General features: G+C 40.0%; 1 protein-coding gene across 1 annotated transcript in view; it reads left to right on the top strand.

Moving 5' to 3' along the window:
- LOC108533757 (basic salivary proline-rich protein 1-like) overlaps positions 1–18,677 on the top strand; it is a gene marked incomplete at its 3' end in the record, with an annotated part of 41,985 nt that extends 23,308 nt beyond the window's left edge. The window contains 2 exon segments of the mRNA XM_017878658.1: positions 16,877–16,998; positions 18,476–18,677. Coding sequence (XP_017734147.1) covers positions 16,877–16,998; positions 18,476–18,677 — 324 coding nt within the window.
- Positions 18,678–18,701: the final 24 nt, after the last annotated feature.

Here is an 18,701-nt window from a genome sequence, read left to right on the forward strand (position 1 = left end):
CATGGCCTTACCAGTGGCATTCAAGGGGACAAACACAATCAAAACAATGGCCACCAAGAGGTGGCAGTGGTCCAGTCTAAGTAAATGAGACACAAGCAAATATCACGCCAACAGTGTTTTTGGATGGTCAAGGTATTTCAGTTGTTAACTTTCTGGAGGGTGAATGAATGGTTACAACCACGTATGAGAGAGTTTGAAGTTTGGAGAGAGTTAGCCAAATCTTTAGTAGAAAAATGGATGACATTGGATGCCTAGTGATTTTCCATCAAATGTCTAGTAAAATTTCCCTTGTTTCATGAGAGGAATGAGCAGGAGCACTGTTGTGATGGACAAAGACCCTCTGCTGAAGTTTTTCTGGGCATTTATCTGCTAAAGTTTTGGCAGTCTCCAAAGTGTCTCAGAAGTTGACGTTATCATTCTAAGTGATGTAATTTAGGAATAGAAAGCTAAACATCATATGTTCTCAGTCATAAATGGAAGGTAACCTATGAGGATGCAAAGGCATAAGAATGACACAATGGACTTTGGGAACTCAGAGGGAAAGGCCGAGAAGGGAGTGATGAAAACAAGACTACCAATGGGTGCCGTGTATACCCACCGGGTGGTGGGTGCACCAAAATCTCACAAATCACCACTAAAAGAACTTATTCATGTTACCAAACACCACTTGTTCCTCAACCTATGGAAGCAAAAAAGACAAGAAAAAAAGTAAAAAGAAAAGAAAAAGAAGAATATCACTGGGCATCCAATTTACAGTACTGACGCAGTATCTTTGGACTTCTTTTTTTTTCTAAGATTAAAATATCTTTAATGCGTATGCTCTTTTTTTTCAGTTAATAATGTGAAAAGACTGCATTTGTATGGTGAAATTCCCAGGACCCTCAATTCTTTATATTCTTTCATATTGTAATTATATTCTTTCACAAACTTTTTGAAATCCCTTTTATTTCAAACCCATCTGGAAGAGCAGGAGAAGATTCTAATGTGTACAACACAGGATTCTCTCATCCAAATGATCAAGTGGCCTGTATATCTATATCTATATCTATATATCTATTTTATATATATTTATATGTGTGTGTATATATATATATAATCCTGTAAGATGTAAATCCAAAACTGAATCTGATCAAACATTCTAATAAAGGGAGAGAGCAAGGAAAAATTCTTAAAGACATGAAATAGGATGGATCATTCAAGAACTTGTGTTCATTCTGCTCATTTCTAGAAACCTCTGGTAGTTTTTGTGGCCAACTTTGTTTTAACCCCTCCATGATTATTAATAATAGAATACATTAAGACACTTGTATCGTACAACACCAAGACTTTTCTGACTAGAGCCAGATCCAAAGAATATTGGACAATCTATGTGGATCTGACCAGCATGAAGGCCAACTTTCAGTCAGCCATGAATTGCCAGGTTCGTGTTGTCTTCACACAACTCAAAGTTCCAAAGTAATAATCTGTATAAAATAAAATATTTAGCAAAATACAATAGGCATGGTTATAAAAAAAATCTACAGCCAACCTCTTGTTCCTTAGAATATGATTGTGTTTGGAAAACAGCCCTAAGAGGAGGTGATTAAGCCAAAAAGAGGGAGTTTCAGTGGAAGTAAATCCAATAAGATGAGAACCCTTAGAAGAAGTGGAAATTCCTTATAAAAACTGGAAATTGGCACACAGAGAGACACAGGAAGTACATAGGCAGAGACGCAGTCACATCAGAGGACCCAGCAAGAAGGCAGATAGCTAGATGCCGAACATACAGGGCCCAGAAGAACTGAACGTGCTCACACCTTCCTTGTGGAACTTGAGCATCCAGAAGTGTTGAAAAGTAATTTCTGTTGGTTAAGAATATTAGTATGTGATATTTTGTTTGGAGAGGTATAATGAAGAAATTCAGGGGGAGCAGGTTTTAGGAGGTAGAAATCAAGAGTCCTGCTTGGCACATGATAAGTTTACATTATTTTAAATGGCAAGTGGATTGCTGAGGTCCTTGACTCATGGACAAGTGCCTAAGCTCTTGTTGCAGTCCTGCTCCTTGCTTTGACCTCATCCTAAGTGACACTGTCTCCTTCAGTTCTTTGTTAACCTCTGTTTTGGTTGTCTCTGGTAGCTTGATACCCGATATTTACTCCTTCCTGATATGCTAATGTCTTTCATGCATTTCTGACATAGGAGAAGGTCAAGGAGTGACCTGAGTGATATTTGGAAGCATCATCTCTTGTCTTGCTGTACTGAGCAGATGAGGAGAAGCCTGTCTCCAAGCAGGACTGCGGCTTCCCCAGTGACTCACACAAGGAGTCACATCTGCCTGCCACTCCCCTCTGCTTCTACTCTCTTGGGTTTCTTCCCTACCTGATGGGCCACCATAAGCTACCTAGGCCAGACAGCTCATCAGCAGCTTGTCTTTCCAAATAATGTTTGGTGAAACCAGAGAAAATCATTTGGTAACATCAGGACACCGGGTTGGCCCAAGCACTCTGTGTCTCTCTTGAAACATATGAATGTCAATTACAAATGTTACACTTTCCATGTAGCTGGAGAATATTTGGCCACTGGTATTATATTCCATCTTCAGAAAACATTCCTATGTATGCTAGGAGAAAAACAAGAAACCATTCTGCCTAGTCAGCTGGAAAAGTCTAAGTTACCTCTAGTAGAGCTTATTGTATTAAGTGTGGGTTGTTAAAATGTTGATGGAAAACGTATATTCTATTAAGAAATGCCATGAATAGATTCCAAACTTTTTGGCAGGAAAGTGAAATCAGAATGTTTTGCTATAACATGTCTGAACAGAAGCTAGTTTGAGGCATCAAGAGAAATAAGAGAGCAGTTTCAAAAGAGCTCCTAGATGAGCAACATGAATTCTTATAATATTAAAGTGAGTACAAACATCAAGTTTATGGTGAAGCTTGGGTAGCAGAAGGTAAACTCATTGATGGTGTCCAAAAATGTGTCCTTCTTGGGATGTGTTAAGTTGACATTGGTTGAAGAAGTCAGCAGTTCACAAATTCAATGAGGAGCTCCTCATTTCAAGAAGGAATGAGGCAATGTTGAATCTAAAGCCTACAGTGACAGATGATTCCTATCACATTGCAAGGTATACATTCATCTTCTTTATACCCAGGAGAAGAGGTGTGATGATTAGCAGCACACACAATAGCCAACACTGCAGACTTCTCAGTTGGTTCAGTTTTGCATGATTCTAACTGAATGATTAAAGTTTAGTAAACTTTTCACTGAATGGATGCCCAAACAGTGTCACCAAGATCAAGTACAGACAAGAGCAGAACTTTCCCTAAAAATGTAAATACCAGAAATGAAGACTGTAACCCTTTCTTCAATGAGTTATGACTGGAGCTATCACGTGACTTTGCCTGTAAAACCCAGAAAACAAACACAATCAAAGCAATGGCCAAGAAGAGGTGGAAAAGTCCAGGCAAAACCAAAGTGGATGAGGAGAGCACAAAGGTCATGGCCAGATTTTATTGGAAAGCTGAAGTCATTTTGCTGGTTGACTTTCTGGAGAATGACAATATCTGCTTATCGTGAGAATATTTTGAGAAAGCCAAAACTTTAGTAGACGAATCACACGGAAAGATTCAGCAGGATCCTTCCCCACGACCTTGCTCTGGCTCATTTCTCTTATCAAACAGGGCAATTATATGAGAGTTCTGATGGAAAATCATTAGGCTTCCACATTACTGAGAGGTGAAGCCAGCTGGACTTCCTGGATTGAGTGGAGACTTGGATAACTTCTCTGTCTAGCTAGAGGATTGTAAATGCACCAATTAGTGCTCTGTGTTTAGATAAAGGTTTGTACATGCACCAGTCAGCACTCTGTAAAAACACAGCAATCAGCACTCTGTGTCTAGCTATAGGATTGCAAATGCACCAATCAGCGCTCTGTAAAATGGACCAATTAGAGGGATGTGGGTGGGGCCAAATAAGGGAATAAAAGCTGGCACCCAGCAGCGGGCAACCCACTTGGGTCCCCTTCTAAGCGATGGAAGCTTTGTTCTTTGGCTCCTCACGATAAATCTTGCTGCTGCTCAGTCTTTGTATCCGCATTACTTTTATGATCTGTAACCTCACCGAGAGGGTCTGCAGCTTCATTCCTGAAGTCCTGCTCTGTGCTTTGTCCCACCCCCACTCACTGACAGGGCCTCTTTCCAGTCTTCTGTCACCTCTGTTTTATTTGTGTGTGAAGAGTTCATAGCTAATATTTATTCTTCCCTAATACACGAATTTCTTTCACTGACTGCTGACATTGGACAACGTCAGAGGAAGGGCCTGAGTTGAGTGATATTTGACAGCAATGTCTGCTGTCTTCCTGTACTCTCCAAACCAAAGGGGAGTCTTTCTTTCACCAGGACTACCACTTCTACAGCAACCTATGCAATGAGGCAAGTCTGTGAGGCACTCCCATTTGCTCCTTCCCTCTGATCTTCCTTGCCTACTTGAAGGTCTACCATAAGTCACTAGGCAAACCATTCATCTCCAGTTTCCCTGTCCAATGAGTGTGTGTAGAAACCAATGACAGTCATCCCAATATCATTAGGGTACCTGCTAGGCCAAGTAATACCTTATGGCCCCCATGAAGCACATAAAGCCACACTACAACTGTTTCAATATTGCATAGCCAAAGAAGAATTGATAACTGGTAATATATTTCCTGTTTAGCAAACATCCCTAGTATTGCAGAAGGGGTGAGGGAGGGAAACAGCAATCTCCCTGATCACCGGTCAATGGCAGAGTAATCTGCAAACCTCATTGTATGAGGAAGGCTTCCAATAACATAAGGCATCTTCAAATTGTTTGTGGAAAATACATATTTTTAAAATTATGCATGAATATAAACTTTAAAAAAAAATACATTTGTACTAACCCGTTACATGTCTGAACAGGATCTAGTTCAGTCACTAACAGGGTTGAGAAAGCAGTTTGAAAACAGCCTCTATCAGAGCAGCAAAAAGTCTACTAATATTGTAGGAAGAACAAATATCAAGTTTATGGTGAAGCTTGGGTGGAGGCATGGGGACATCATCTAATGGATGCATTAGGAGATATTTGTGTGCAAGTAAATCAGCCATTCAATAATGGATAACTCACTTTAAGAATCGATGAGATGCTGGTGAAGGTAAACTTTGCAGCAGCAGACCATACACATCAATTTATGGGCATAAATATTATCTGCTTTTGGCCTAATTGAAGAGGCCTGACAATTTACAACAGAAACAAGAGCTAGCACAAGAAGAAACTCAATTGGTTCAGATAACATAATTTTTTCTGACTGAAAAATTAAACTTGAGCAAACTATCCACTTGAGGGCCAAAACTGCTGTACTTAAGTCAGCCAGAGACAAGAAGAGAACGTTGAATGAAAAAGTAAACAAGTAGGAAGGAGAAGAGAAAAAGAGATCCTAAACATGTCTATGAAGAGTTGCAACAGGAGATCAAACATGGCTTTACCAGTACCCCTCGAAGGGAAAAACACAATCAAAGCAATGGCTACCACGAGGTGGATGTGGTATAGTCTAAGTAAATGTGACAAAAGCAAATATGCCAACAGTGTTTATGGATGCTCAAGGTATTTTGGTTGTTAACTTTTGGGAGGGCCTGAGAATGATAAAATCGACTTATGAAAGAGTTTGGAATTTGTAGAAAGTTAGTCAAATCTTTAGCAGATAAACGGATGAGATAGAATGCCTAGTGATTTCCATCAAAAGTCTGGCAAATTGCCCCTGTTTCATGAGAGGAATGAGTAGGAGCATTATTGTGATGGACAAGGAGTCTGCTAAAGCCTTTCTGGGCATTCATCTGCTAAAGTTTTGCCTAACTTTCTCCAACGTCTCATAAGTCGATGTTACCTTTCCAAGTGAAGTAACTTAGGATTGGTAAACCAAACACCATAGTTCTGACTCATGAATAGGAGCTAAACTATGAGGATGCAAAGGAAAAGAACAACACCGTGGACTTTGGGAACTCAGGGGGAAATGGTCGGAAAGAGGTGAGGGGTAAAAGACTACAAATTGGGTGCAGTGTATATTGCCCTGGTGATGGGTGCACCAAAATCTCACAAATCACCACTAAAAACTTAGACACGTAATCAAACACCACCTTTTCCCCAACCTATGTAAATACAACAGAAAGAAAAAAAGAAAATCACTAGGCATCCAACTTGCAGTAGTGATGCAGTGTCTTTGGACTTCTTTTATTCTAATATTAAAATATCTTTAAAGTGTACTCTGTTTTTTCAGTTAATAATGTGAAAAGACTGCATTCATATGTTGACATTCCCAGGACCTTGAATTCTTTGTAGATAGGCTAAATTACTTGTATCATGACTTGCAAAACTTCTTGAATGTGATGGAGCTTATGTTAAGAAATAAAGTTTATATTGTCTTCTTTCATACTGTAATTACATTCTTCCACAAACTTTTTGAAATCCCCTTGTATTCTCAAACCTTTCTGGAAGAGCAGGAACAGATTCTTATGTGTACAACACAGGATCCTCTTATCCAACTGATGGAGTGGCCTGTCTTTAGGATTTCCAGTCACAGCCCCACACACAAAACCTCTAACAAGGTCATCCTGAAGTTATCACTATCCATGAACAAAAACTGAATGACAGCACAAGACTTATTCAAGGCCAGAAATGATAAGTGGGAGTTGTTGATACTGACACACCTACACTTTCCATGAAAAGGGTGAAAGGGTGGGCAGGAACTACTTGATAGAACAGAAAAGGCAGCAGATGAAAAGAGAGCTACCAACACAAACTCAGTAAAAAGAACTTGGAAATGCAGTATATTGATCCAAATTTTAAAAACCAAAATGAAAAGAAAGGGGTCAGAATAATTATCGATGTTTACTTAGAAGATTAGATTTAAACAATTTTCCAAATTTTCATTAAAAAGAAGCCACATGTAAGATGAAAAATAAACAGAGGGAAATTTGATTTAGAACAGAAAATGTCAACAAACACATATTAGAAAGAGAGTGGGTAGAATTTGGTTTCAGAATATTGCAAAAAAGGAAAAATTTTCTGTGTGGAAGAACAATCTGGGAAACAACACAGGTACTAAGAAATAGACCAATGCAATAAGCTTGAGGCTTTTATGTGGGTACCAGACTATCTTATTGCAGTATATGATTGTGGCCACTCATTATAAGTAGGGGTGATTAAAAATTGTTCCTGGAAGAATGACTGAATGTGGTGACTCATGCATGTTATCCCAGGACTTTGGAAGAGTGAGGTGGGAGGATCCGTTGAGGCCAGGAGTTCAAGACCAGCCTGAGCAAAAAAGTGAGGCTCCATTTCTTAAAAAAAAAAAATTAAAATAAATTAAAAAAAATAAATGGGCATGGTGGGTGTCATGAACCTGTAATTCAAGCAACTCAAGAGGCTGATGCTGGGGGAATCCCCTGAGCACAGGAGCTCAAGGATACTGTAAGCCATGATCACTATACCACACTCCAGCCTGGGTGACAGAGCGAGAGTCTGTATTAAAAAAAAAATTTCCTAAAAGATGTATAGCCCAAACTGAATCTGATCAAACATTCTAACAAAGGGGTAGAGCAAGGAAAAATTTTTAAAGACACGAAGCAGGATGTCTCATTCAAGAACTGTGTATTCATTCTGCTGATTTCTAAACCCCTTGGTAGTTTTCGTGGCCAACTTTGTTTTAATCTCCCCATGAATATTAATAATAGAATTCGTGAAGACACCTGTACCCTTCAACACCAAGACTTTTCAGACTAGAGTCAGATTCAAAGAATATTAGGCAATCTGTGTGGGTCTGAGCAGGCTGAGGGCCAACCTTCTGTCAGCCATGAATGGCCAGGTTTGTGTTGTCTTCACACAGCTCAAAGTTCCAAAGAAATAATCTCTATATAATCAAATATTTAGCAAAATATGATAGCCATGGGTATACAAAAATCCACAGCCAACCTCTTGTTCCTTAGAATAAGAAGGTGTTTAGAAAATAGCCCTAAGAACAGGTGATCAAGCTAAAATGTGGGAGTTTCCGTTGAACTAAATCTAATAAGATTGCTCTTCTTATAAGAAGTGGAAATTCCTTATAAGAACTGGAAATTTGCACACAGACACAAGAATTATGTATGTATAGAAGCAGGCCCATGGGAAACAGAGCAAGTAGGCAGATATGCAGATGGCAAGCAGGCAGGGACCAGAAGAACTGAACCTTCTGACACCTTCCTCATGGAACTAGAGCATCCAGAAGTGTTGACAAGTAATTCCTGTTGCTGAAGAATACCTAGTCTGTGATATTTCATTTTGACAGCCATAATGAAGAAAGTCAGGGGACAGCAGGGTTTAGGAACGAGAAATCAAGAGTCTTTCTTGGCACAGAGTAAGTTGACATTTATTTTAAGTGGCAAGTGGATTGCTGAGGTCCTTGACTCATGGACAAGTGCCTAAGCTCCTGTTGCAGTCCTGCTCCTTGCTCAGACCTCACCCTAAGTGACACTGTCTCCTTTGGTTCTTTGGTAACCTCTGTTTTGGTTGTCTCTGCTAGCTTGATACCTGATATTTACTCCTTCCTGATATGCTAATCTCTTTCATGCATTTCTGACATAGGAGAAGGTCAGGAATAGTGCATGAGCTGAGTGATATTTGGAAGCATCACCTCTTGTCTTCCTGTACTCAGCAGATGAGGAGTAGCCTACCTGTAACCAGGACTGCAGCTTCCCCAGTGACTCACACAGGGAGTCACTTCTGCCTGACACTCCCCTCTGCTTCTACTCTCTTGGGTTTCTTCCCTACCTGATGGGCCACCATATGCTACCTAGGCTAGACTGCTCATCACCAGCTTCTCTTTCCAAATCATGTTTGATGAAACCAGAGAAAATCATTCAATAACGTCAGGACACCAGGCTGGCCCAAGCACTCTGTGTCTCTCTTGAAGCATGTGAATATCAGTTACAATGTTATACTTTCCATGTAGCTGGAGAATATTTGGTCCCTGGTATTATATCCCATCTTCAGAAAACATTCCTATGTATGCTAGGAGAAAAACAAGAAACCAATTTGCCTAGTTAGCTGGAAAATTCTAAGTTACCTCTCGTAGACCTTATTGTATTAGGATGCCTTCCTACGTGCTGTGGGCTGTTAAAATGTTGATGGAAAATGTGTATTCTATTAACAAATATCATGAATGGGCCAGGCTTGCTGGCTCACGCCTGTAAAACCAGCGCTTTGGGAGGTCGAGGCAGGTGGATTATGAGGTTAGGCGATCGAAACCACCCTTGAAACCCCGTCTCTACTAAAAATACAAAATTTAGCTGGGCGTGGTGATGGGAGTCTGTAATCCCAACTACTCGGGAGGCTGAGTCAGGAGAATGGCGTGAACCCTGGAGGCGGAGCTTGCAGTGAGCCAAGACCGCGCCACTGCACCCCAGCCTGGGCGACCGAGCGAAACTCTGTCTCAAAATAAATAAATAAATAAATAAATATTAAAAAAAAAGAAAAAAAATACAAAACAGAAGAAATGCCATGATAGATTGCAAAGTTTTTTGGCACCAAATGAAATTAGAATATCTTGCCATAACATTTCTGAACAGGAGCTTGTTTGGGGCATCAAGAAAAATAAGATAGCTGTTTCAAAAGAGCCCCTAGAAGAGCAACATGGGTTCTCCTAAATTAGAGTAGAAACATCAAATTTATGGTGACACTTGGGTGGAAGAAGGTGAAATCATTGATGGTGTCCAAAATGTTGTCCTACTTGGCACATGGTAAGTTGACACTGGTTGAAGAAGGCAGCAGTTCACAAATTCAATGAGGAGCTCCTCATTTCAAGAAGGAATGAGGCAATGTTGAACCTAAAACCTGCAGTGACAGATGATCCACATCATATAGCAAGGTATGCATTCATCTTCTTTATACCCTAAGAGAAGATGTGTGATGATTAGCAGCACACACAATAGCCAACACTGCAGACTTCTCAGTTGGTTCAGTTTACGTGATTCTAACTGAATGATTAAAGCTTAGTAAACTTTTCCTTAATGGATGCCCAATCTGTGTCACCAAGATCAAGTACAGACAAGAGCAGAACTTTCCCTAAAAATTTAAATATGAACAATGAGGACTGTAAACATTTCTTCAATGAGTTATAACAAGAGATAACATGAGATTTCACCAGCAAAATACAGACAACAAATACAGTCAAAACAATGGCTACCAAGAGGTGGAAAAGTCCAGTCAAAACAAGAGTGGATGAGGAGAGCGCAAAGGTCATGGCCAGAGTTTACTGGAAAGCTCAAGTCATATTGCTGGTTGACTTTCAGAAGAATGACAGTATCTGCTTATTCTGAGAATATTTTGAGAAAGCCAAAGCTTTAGTAGAGGAATCCCTGGGAAAGTTTAAGCAGAGTCTTTCACTACGACCTTACACCTGCTCATTTCTCTTATCAAACAGGGCAATTATATGAGAGTTCTGATGGTAAATCTTAAGCCTTCCACATTACACTCATAATTTGGTTCCTTTGGATTTATTTTTGTTTTGTAGTCTTATAATGTTTGTAAAAGGCATCCATTTATCTTGAGTTAATGATGTAGAAAATACATATCAATAGCTCACATGGTGACCAAAATGTATGACAAGTGGTCAATAAATCTTCTCCTTTTATATAGCTCATTAACAAGTAGGATTGGGAAATGATTGTAAATTGAGTACCAGGTGGTACAATTGAAACAAACTTCCCATGTAACACTTATTGTTTTTGCTGCATTCAAAAGATAACAGGAGGAAAATGGTTAAAGATCCCCTATAGCTGTTACACACCTTTGGGGAGACTTAAAATCCAGGTGTTTATTCAGTTGAGTCTTAGGCTGTGGCTGCAAACTGGACCTGTCCTCATGAGCTACCATCATATTCTCTCTTCTCCCAAAGAGTGGACTCAGCTAAGCAAGCATGAAGCCTGGGTGAGAAGGGAACGAAATGGGGGCAGAGTTCCCGAATCTCACTTAGTAAGTCTGTTATAGAATCCCTCTGAAGGAAAACCTAAGAGTAGGAGTAAAGAAAGAATACAAAAGTCTATGGCCTTACGTGGTATTCCAGTCATGGATTCTTCAGAATAAACAACAGTGATACGTCCTAGAAATCAGGGAAGGTGATATTACCTTACCCGTCTTTCCCCCTTCACTCTTTGCTCTTTGCCCTGATTTCTTTACAAAATGGATTTCTTTTATTTTATTTTTTAAAGTGATTTTGTTTTTTTTTTATATCACCAAGAATGATAGCATATTTGGCCTTGTTTATTATGCAAACCAAATGTATTATTTTATTAATACAGTCATTGAATCTGATATATTAGAAACAGCTGAGGAGAGTAAAAAAGCATTCCCTGAATGTCCTATGTATATGGCATACCCTGTACACTGACTGAAGGTCAAGAGCTTTGGTATCTTTTGTATAATTCTATCTTATCTGGTGCATCCAGCTGTGTATTTTTTACGTCAAGGTAAATGAGCATCCTGTCTTATATGTTAAATAAAAAAGACTGATTTTTCAAAGAAAATAAATAAATAAATAAAAAGAAAAAAGAAATGCAAATCCATACACACAAAACAAACAAAAAAGATCAGGGAAGGAATGTCTTCCATTCAAAAAGAGAAAAGTTCTGGGGAACACGACTCTTCCTATTAAAAATCAAAGAACCTCCATGTGTTGGTCATTGCCACAGTCAGCACCATCTCTGGATACAAAGGTGTGGAGACAGATGGGTCCAGACACTAGCAGAAGCCCCAAATGGATTAAGGGCCATGAAGCTGCCCTTGCTTTTACAGTCAAACATGAGAATTTCCTTACTCCCACTGTAAGTTGTAAAAGGGAAAGAGCACATTGCTAACTTGAACCATTCCTTCCATCTTAGAGGTAGACACCACAAATACTAACGGAAGGCACCATTCTGCAGGGAGTATGTTCTTCAAAGGAAAAACTAGTGAAGGGCAAGAATCTATAGCCCATTCTCATTTCAATAGGTCCTTCAGTCACCACTAAAGTACATTCTTTAAATTCCTCCATGTACAATCTGCAATCCCACAGTACATTTACAGCAAGTGCTGGGAAGATAATCATTATTGTATGACATAGGTTACATATGTAACAACCTGCACATTGTGCACATGTACCATAGAACTTAAAGTGTAATAATAATACAAGAAATTGCAAAAAATGCTCGAAGTGCTATTTGTAAGTGCTAGAAGAGTAAGGTATCTGAAACATCACTATGCAAGGTAGAAAGGAATACTCCATAAATCTTTAGCTATGTAGCCACACATGTGGGTAGAAATATAATATATGATATGGGATGGCAATTGGGTCACTGAAACAATTTGGTTATTGAATATTGTTTAGATACAATTTTTGTATCTAATCATTTAAAATGAATAGTCTATCCCTTGTCCTCTTAGCATGGGCTTCCTCACAGAGTGTGGGAGGTCCCATAAGAAACAATTTGATTGCATGGATTGCTAAAGATCTAGACTCAAAAGTCCAGAAAGTACCACTTCTGATATAGTCTGCTGTGTATGGTAGTAAGGAAGTTCTACCAAGGTCCGAGGGGGTGAAAACAGACCTCACTCCTTCAAGAGAGGATGTCAAGGTACCATTGTAAGAAGAAAACATTAGATGAATGATTCTGTCATGATCATATTTTAAAACAATTCCAAGATGATAAATATGCATACATTGTGAACTTCAATCAATGAAATAAGGATAATTTGTGGTTTCTTAAGCAGAAGAGACACCATTCTTTTGTAAGAGATAGGTCACTGAGTCATTGATTAATTACTTTAAATTCCTCCTTTGGAAATGTATCAGCTTACCGACCTTGGTAACCAGATCAGAAAAATAATGAGGGTGACATAACGGTGCTTTGTATTTCTTATGAGATAAGTTTTTGTGATTGTACTTCTCTATGACTGATAGGAAGTGTAACTGAAAGGTGAAGAATAGCACTCTGAAATTGTGAGCTGAGGCTACAGACATTTGACCTTAGGCTGATGACCATGCCTTCTCTGCCGCAGTCACTGAGGGTGGAACACCAGCTCTGGGGGTAGAAACAAAGGCGACATCTTCATGCAGAAGACTAAAAGCTGTGTAAGTGGGTGTAACAATTTTTATCTTTTCTTAGACAATTATCTGAACAGGTCCCTCTGGATTCTAGAATTTTAGATCCACTGTGATTAGAGGGAATCAAATTTAGTCAATTTAAAAGGGCATACACACAAAGACAAAATGTTAATGCTAATATGCTTCCCCAAGAAAAATGCATGTAAGTATGGATTAAGGACAGTACATACAGGATCTACATTGACAGGGTTTGTAATTTAAAAAAGTAATTAATTCCTGAGTGTCTTTATATAAATGCAGGGGGTAACAGCAGAATAATTCGAATAATTTTACATGGGATTATGATATCAAACAAACATGTTTACAACAGAAAATATATTTTTTCTCAACCTCAGCTGTTAAAATCTCAGGAAAATTTAACCTTGAAAATATTCTTAAGAGAAACTTGTTTTTGTTCTCTGAATCTCCATTTCCTTTCACTCTCTTGTGAATAAATGAATGAATGAAGAGCAAGTAACTCAGTGGAGCACAAGTAGGAAAAGAAAGTCCAGCTCTGAGAACTGACTGCCTTCCATTCCACTTACCCTACCCTTTAAATATGAATGTAGGCACACACCTAAGTCCCCATCATCGTCTAACAAAATAAAGATAATAATAATAATCACACCTCCCTAATATGTATGGTACTGAAGATTGAATATCATATAGTAAAATGCCTGAAGAAATGTTTTCCTATTATAATCAGCCTATGCTAGATAATGGAAAGAATACAAATACGCTCAAATAAATTGTGAAATATATATATTAGAGAGCATCAACATGAAGTAAAAATATAAAGAGACCATCCTACTTGTGTAAACCAAAGTTTTTTAGAAAAGTCAAAGGAATGCGTGAAATTCTCACAACACAACTGTATTTATCAGGATGGTTGGTTTACACAATGAACAGAGAAAGTTGAGGAAGATTCTGCTTTCTTGTTCCATCACAGAGCTTCCAAGTTCCACAAGAGGAGATGTGTAGGTGTGAGAGAGCTGAAGGCAAAAGGGGGGTGAAATTAGGATCTTATTACAATGCAGAAGAAAATCCTAGAGGGCATTTGATGGCACAAAAGTGTTATGATCTCATTCCTCACCTTTTCAATGATCACCCTGACTGATGTGGGGGAAGAGATATGGGATGTGGCTGGTGTAGGAATGTTATCCAAGAGCAGCTGAGGATAGTTAAAGTCCTTCAGAAAGACAGCCCATGGGCCTGAGAAGCTATGACTTTGTAGTAAAGAATTGTGGCAAGTGGTTCTATGTGGGATGAGTGTTGAAATGCGGAGTGAACTCGATTTGCTAAAGGGGAGTGGCCCCTGAAGGGAGTGAGGATTTTTGAAAAAGCCACTGAACACTTGACCTTAGACAGGATGAAAGCTGTTATGAGAGGCCGAATTGTTGTTTCCTAAAATTTCATATGTTGAACGACTGTTCCTTCAGGACCTCAGAATATGAACATGGATATTAGCAAGGCAAGTGGAGTGGCTGAAGGCTGCCACTCACCTCTAGGTGCCCAAGCCTCACTGCAGCAGTCCTGCTTCTGTCTTTCAGCCCCACCCTCACTCACAGACAGTGTCCTTTCTGCATTTGCCATCACCTTCCCTTTTGTTTTGTCTGTTGAGTGCATAGCTGGATTTAATGGTTCCTGATAAACTTTATTCATCCTGCTGAGGACTGGGAGAAAGGTCAGAGAAAGGGGCCTGAAATGAGTCACCGCGTTAGGGGGCATTTCTGTTCTCTTCCTGTACTCTCCTGCCAAGGACAAGTGAGTCTTGCCTCAGGCTTGAGGCAACCTCAGTTGGTGACTTAATCAGGCAATGTCAGCCTGGCCTCTTTGCTGCTCCTTGTCTCTGACATTCCTTTGTTACCTGATGGTCTAATTTAAGCCACCTAGGCAGGATTGCTCATCTCTAGTTCCTATGGAAAACAATGTCTGGTGAGACCAGAGACACAAATCTCCATAATACAGTGGGATCTGCTGGGACCAAGCAACTACTCTCTTCCTAAGAGAAAACTCATGAAGCTCAGCTAGGACCAATCCACTTTCCATAGAGCCAGAAACAATTGCCAATTAGTAATGTATTCCCCTTTCCAGTACATCTACGTCTATATTTATGCCAGGGAAAATACCAATCTGCCTGGTTCCCTTGCGAGGGCAAAGTTATCCATAGCAAAGTGTTTAGTATTAGGAAGTCTCCCTGTGCTATTACCCGCAAATGTTGAGAAGGGCCAACCAGATTCTCATATAGAAAGCCCAGGATCCACTCATCCAGAATGGTCAAGAGGCCTGTCTTTAGGATTTACTGTTGCTCACACTCTCTATCCCCATCAAACCTCCAACAAAGCTGTCCTCAAATTAACACCAGCCGTGCACAAAATGTGAACAATTACACAAGAAGACACACAGAAGTCTAAGTGGAAAATGGCAGCTGCTGATACTGACTAACCTGTCTATTCCATGAATTGATGAGCAGGGATTTACCAGATGGAAGAATCAGCAGCTAAAAGACGGGTTAGCAATGTAGAACTCTGATAGGGCTTTTGGAAACACAACATTTATTGTGAAATTTCACAGAGAAGAATGAAGAAAGGCAGTGAGGAGTACTATATCCTATTACACAGAAGATTAAATAAAGGAAATCTCACCAAATTCATGGGAAAAGTCAGATATATAATAAAATACACATAATGGTCTTGACTCAGAAAACAAAATAGGAATAAAAAAGTACTAGAAAGAACTTGCAGAGGAATGCATATCAGTATATTGTAGAAAAAATACTCTTTGTGGAAGAACATTCTGAGAAAACCAATGCCATGCAATTGAGGCTTTAATGGTGGTATCTGATTATCTTATTTGAATATAGATTTGTGGCCACTTAATTATCAGTGGTAGGAGTTTGATACAATACCCAAAATAAATGAAGCAGAGAGTGCATTTTAGAGAATATTTCAGAGAAAGGGAAGAACATGAAGCATGTATTAGTGACATGAGATCGCAAGGCTCCCTCACAGAACTATGTATTCAGTTTTCTCAGGTCTAGAAATTTCCTGGTGGTTTCTGTGTCCATTTTGCTTTAACAACCTCTAATAATAGTTTAAAATACAAGATTTTAGCCTTCCTGTGTTGCACAGCACAAGCCTTGCCTGAACTGAATGAGATCCACAGAAGCTTGAACAATAGCTGTAGCCTGAGCAGGCTGTGGGGCAGCTTTCTGTCATCTATGTGTGCCCAGGAGTGTGCTGTCTTCTCATATCGCACAGAGAGCAGAAACCATCTCTATCGCACCAGCAATATAGCTAAATACAAAATATCTGTCCACACACATCACAAGAGATGGAAATAGGGCATAAAAGATCCAGAGATAATGACCATCTTCACTGCTGGCTGTAGCATCGTTGCTCACACACACATAAACAGAAATAAGTAGTCCAGTGAAAAGTGGATAATAGTCTTACCTAAAAGATTGAAACTCTAATGATATCTAAAGTTCAATTTTGACACAGTGCTGATGGCTTGGACACAGTTCCTTCACAACCATCGTTCAAGTCACAGTTGTACCTTTTAGAAATAAGACTCTAACAACATATCTGACCCAACCCATCCCTCTGGGCTAGAGTATCAAAGAAAATAAGGGATACACCTGACCTGCAGTGAGCAAAACAGAGACAAGTCTCTGAGGTAGTGAGGCCCTTCAGTGTGGAGCTGAAAGCTGCCATTGTTTTGCTTGTCTTTATAAAGGGAGCTGCCCTGTTCCTCCCAGCACAGTGTTGGGAGCAACTCCAGAGCCTCCTGCAAGATGCTGTTGATTCTGCTGTCAGTGGCCCTGCTGGCCCTGAGCTCAGCTCAGAACTTAAATGAAGGTAAAACAGAAGGGGAAGAAGATGCAGTGACTCTGCGTGGGGCTTAGGAGGTGATAATGGTAATTAAGGGGAAGAGAAGAGAATGAAAACCCAGATGGGGCTGCAGAGTTTTCGTGCCTGGGATCAGGAGACCAATTGCACCCTCATTCCACACCAAAGGTTTCTAATTTATTTAATGTACAATGAAATCCATTAAAGAATTTATTCCAGGGGAATGAGAAGGTAAGCTTTGCATTTATAGAAAGATGTGACTGTGCTGTGAAGGATGCAGTGGAAAATGCAAGGCAGATTCAGGCAAGTCCAGCTGTGAACAACCTATACTCAGTAAGTACTGAGGGATGATGGTGGCCTTGCTGTGCAGTGAATCAGCATCGATGATGGAGATAAATACACATCAGAGATTCTGAAGAGACAGAGAATTGGATGGAACACTTGTCTCTGTCTCACTAGAGATACTGAAATATCAGAGCCAAACATTGTCATTTTTCTCTCCCCTACATGAGGTTTTTCAATGTGTGGGAGTGGTGTGGGTAAGATTGTATTGAAATGATTACTTCTGGTGACGCCAATTGAGAAAGCATACATACAGAAGCAATATATTAACAGGAGATGGAGGGCATAAGAATACCAAAATATCACATTGAAGTACCTGGCCTGTGTAAACTAAATTAGTAGTAAGTCTTGATGATGCTAGGGAGGGAAAAAAGGGGCTCTTCTATGTTGAGTTCATGGCTGCTGCTCTGTCATAAGAACCCTGCCTCCCCTTACACCTTCCTCCCTTTCAGCAGCTTCACAGACAGTGGCTGATGAGTTAACTTAGGAGATCCATGGGGTGTGGTGAGAAGACCCTTTTCCCTGTAGTACACTTGTGAGTCTTGAAAGATTTGAGACGTACCTTTTCCCATCATCCTGTGCTTCTCTTCTAGATGTCGGCCAGGAAGAATCTTCCTCCCTAATATCAGGTAAATCCCAATTTATTCTCAATCTGTTTTGACTGTCTTTTCCTGCTGATGAATGGATCAGCTCTCCAGTGTCTTCTTATCAACATTAACCTTTCAGGAATTGATTTATATTAGTGCCCCTAATAATACAGGCAATCTTCCCGCAACCTTGATTCTAAGGACTGTGAGCAGGCCACAAAACTGAATGGCAGAGATGCTTGGCTTAGATGTCAGCAGGAGTGTGTTGTCTCATTCCCCGACCAGGAGTGCCTGCTGGGAGATGACAGACAAATGGACAGCATCCTCATTCTGACTCCTCCTTATACTGAGAGTCCCCCAACTGCTTTGTTCTTCCCCATTTTTCTATTCCAGAGTTCTATGTCTTCACCAAAAATGCAAATAAATTAGTGTCTTGTTCCATTTTTGTGCGTTTCCTCCTCAGCTTTTTACCCTAGCTGATGAAAATTTACTGCAACTATTCAGTGAGTCTTGTGTGGGCTTTTACTCTGTCTTTCTCTTCTGTCTTTCTCCTCCAGAACTTCAACAAGGACAACCCCAACAAGGACAACCCCAACAAGGAGGCAAGAAGCCCCAAGGTCCCCAATCTCCTCCAGGAAATGCACAAGGACCACCCCAACAAGGAGGCAATGAAGCTCAAGGTCCCTCACCTCCAGGAAGGCAACAAGGACAAGCCCAACAAGGAGGCAACGAAGCTCAAGGTCCCTCACCTCCAGGAAGGCAACAAGGACAAGCCCAACAAGG

This window comes from Rhinopithecus bieti, unplaced genomic scaffold (genome assembly GCF_001698545.2).
Source record: "Rhinopithecus bieti isolate Rb0 unplaced genomic scaffold, ASM169854v2 scaffold_11988, whole genome shotgun sequence".
In the NCBI taxonomy this organism is placed as follows: Eukaryota; Metazoa; Chordata; class Mammalia; order Primates; family Cercopithecidae; genus Rhinopithecus; species Rhinopithecus bieti.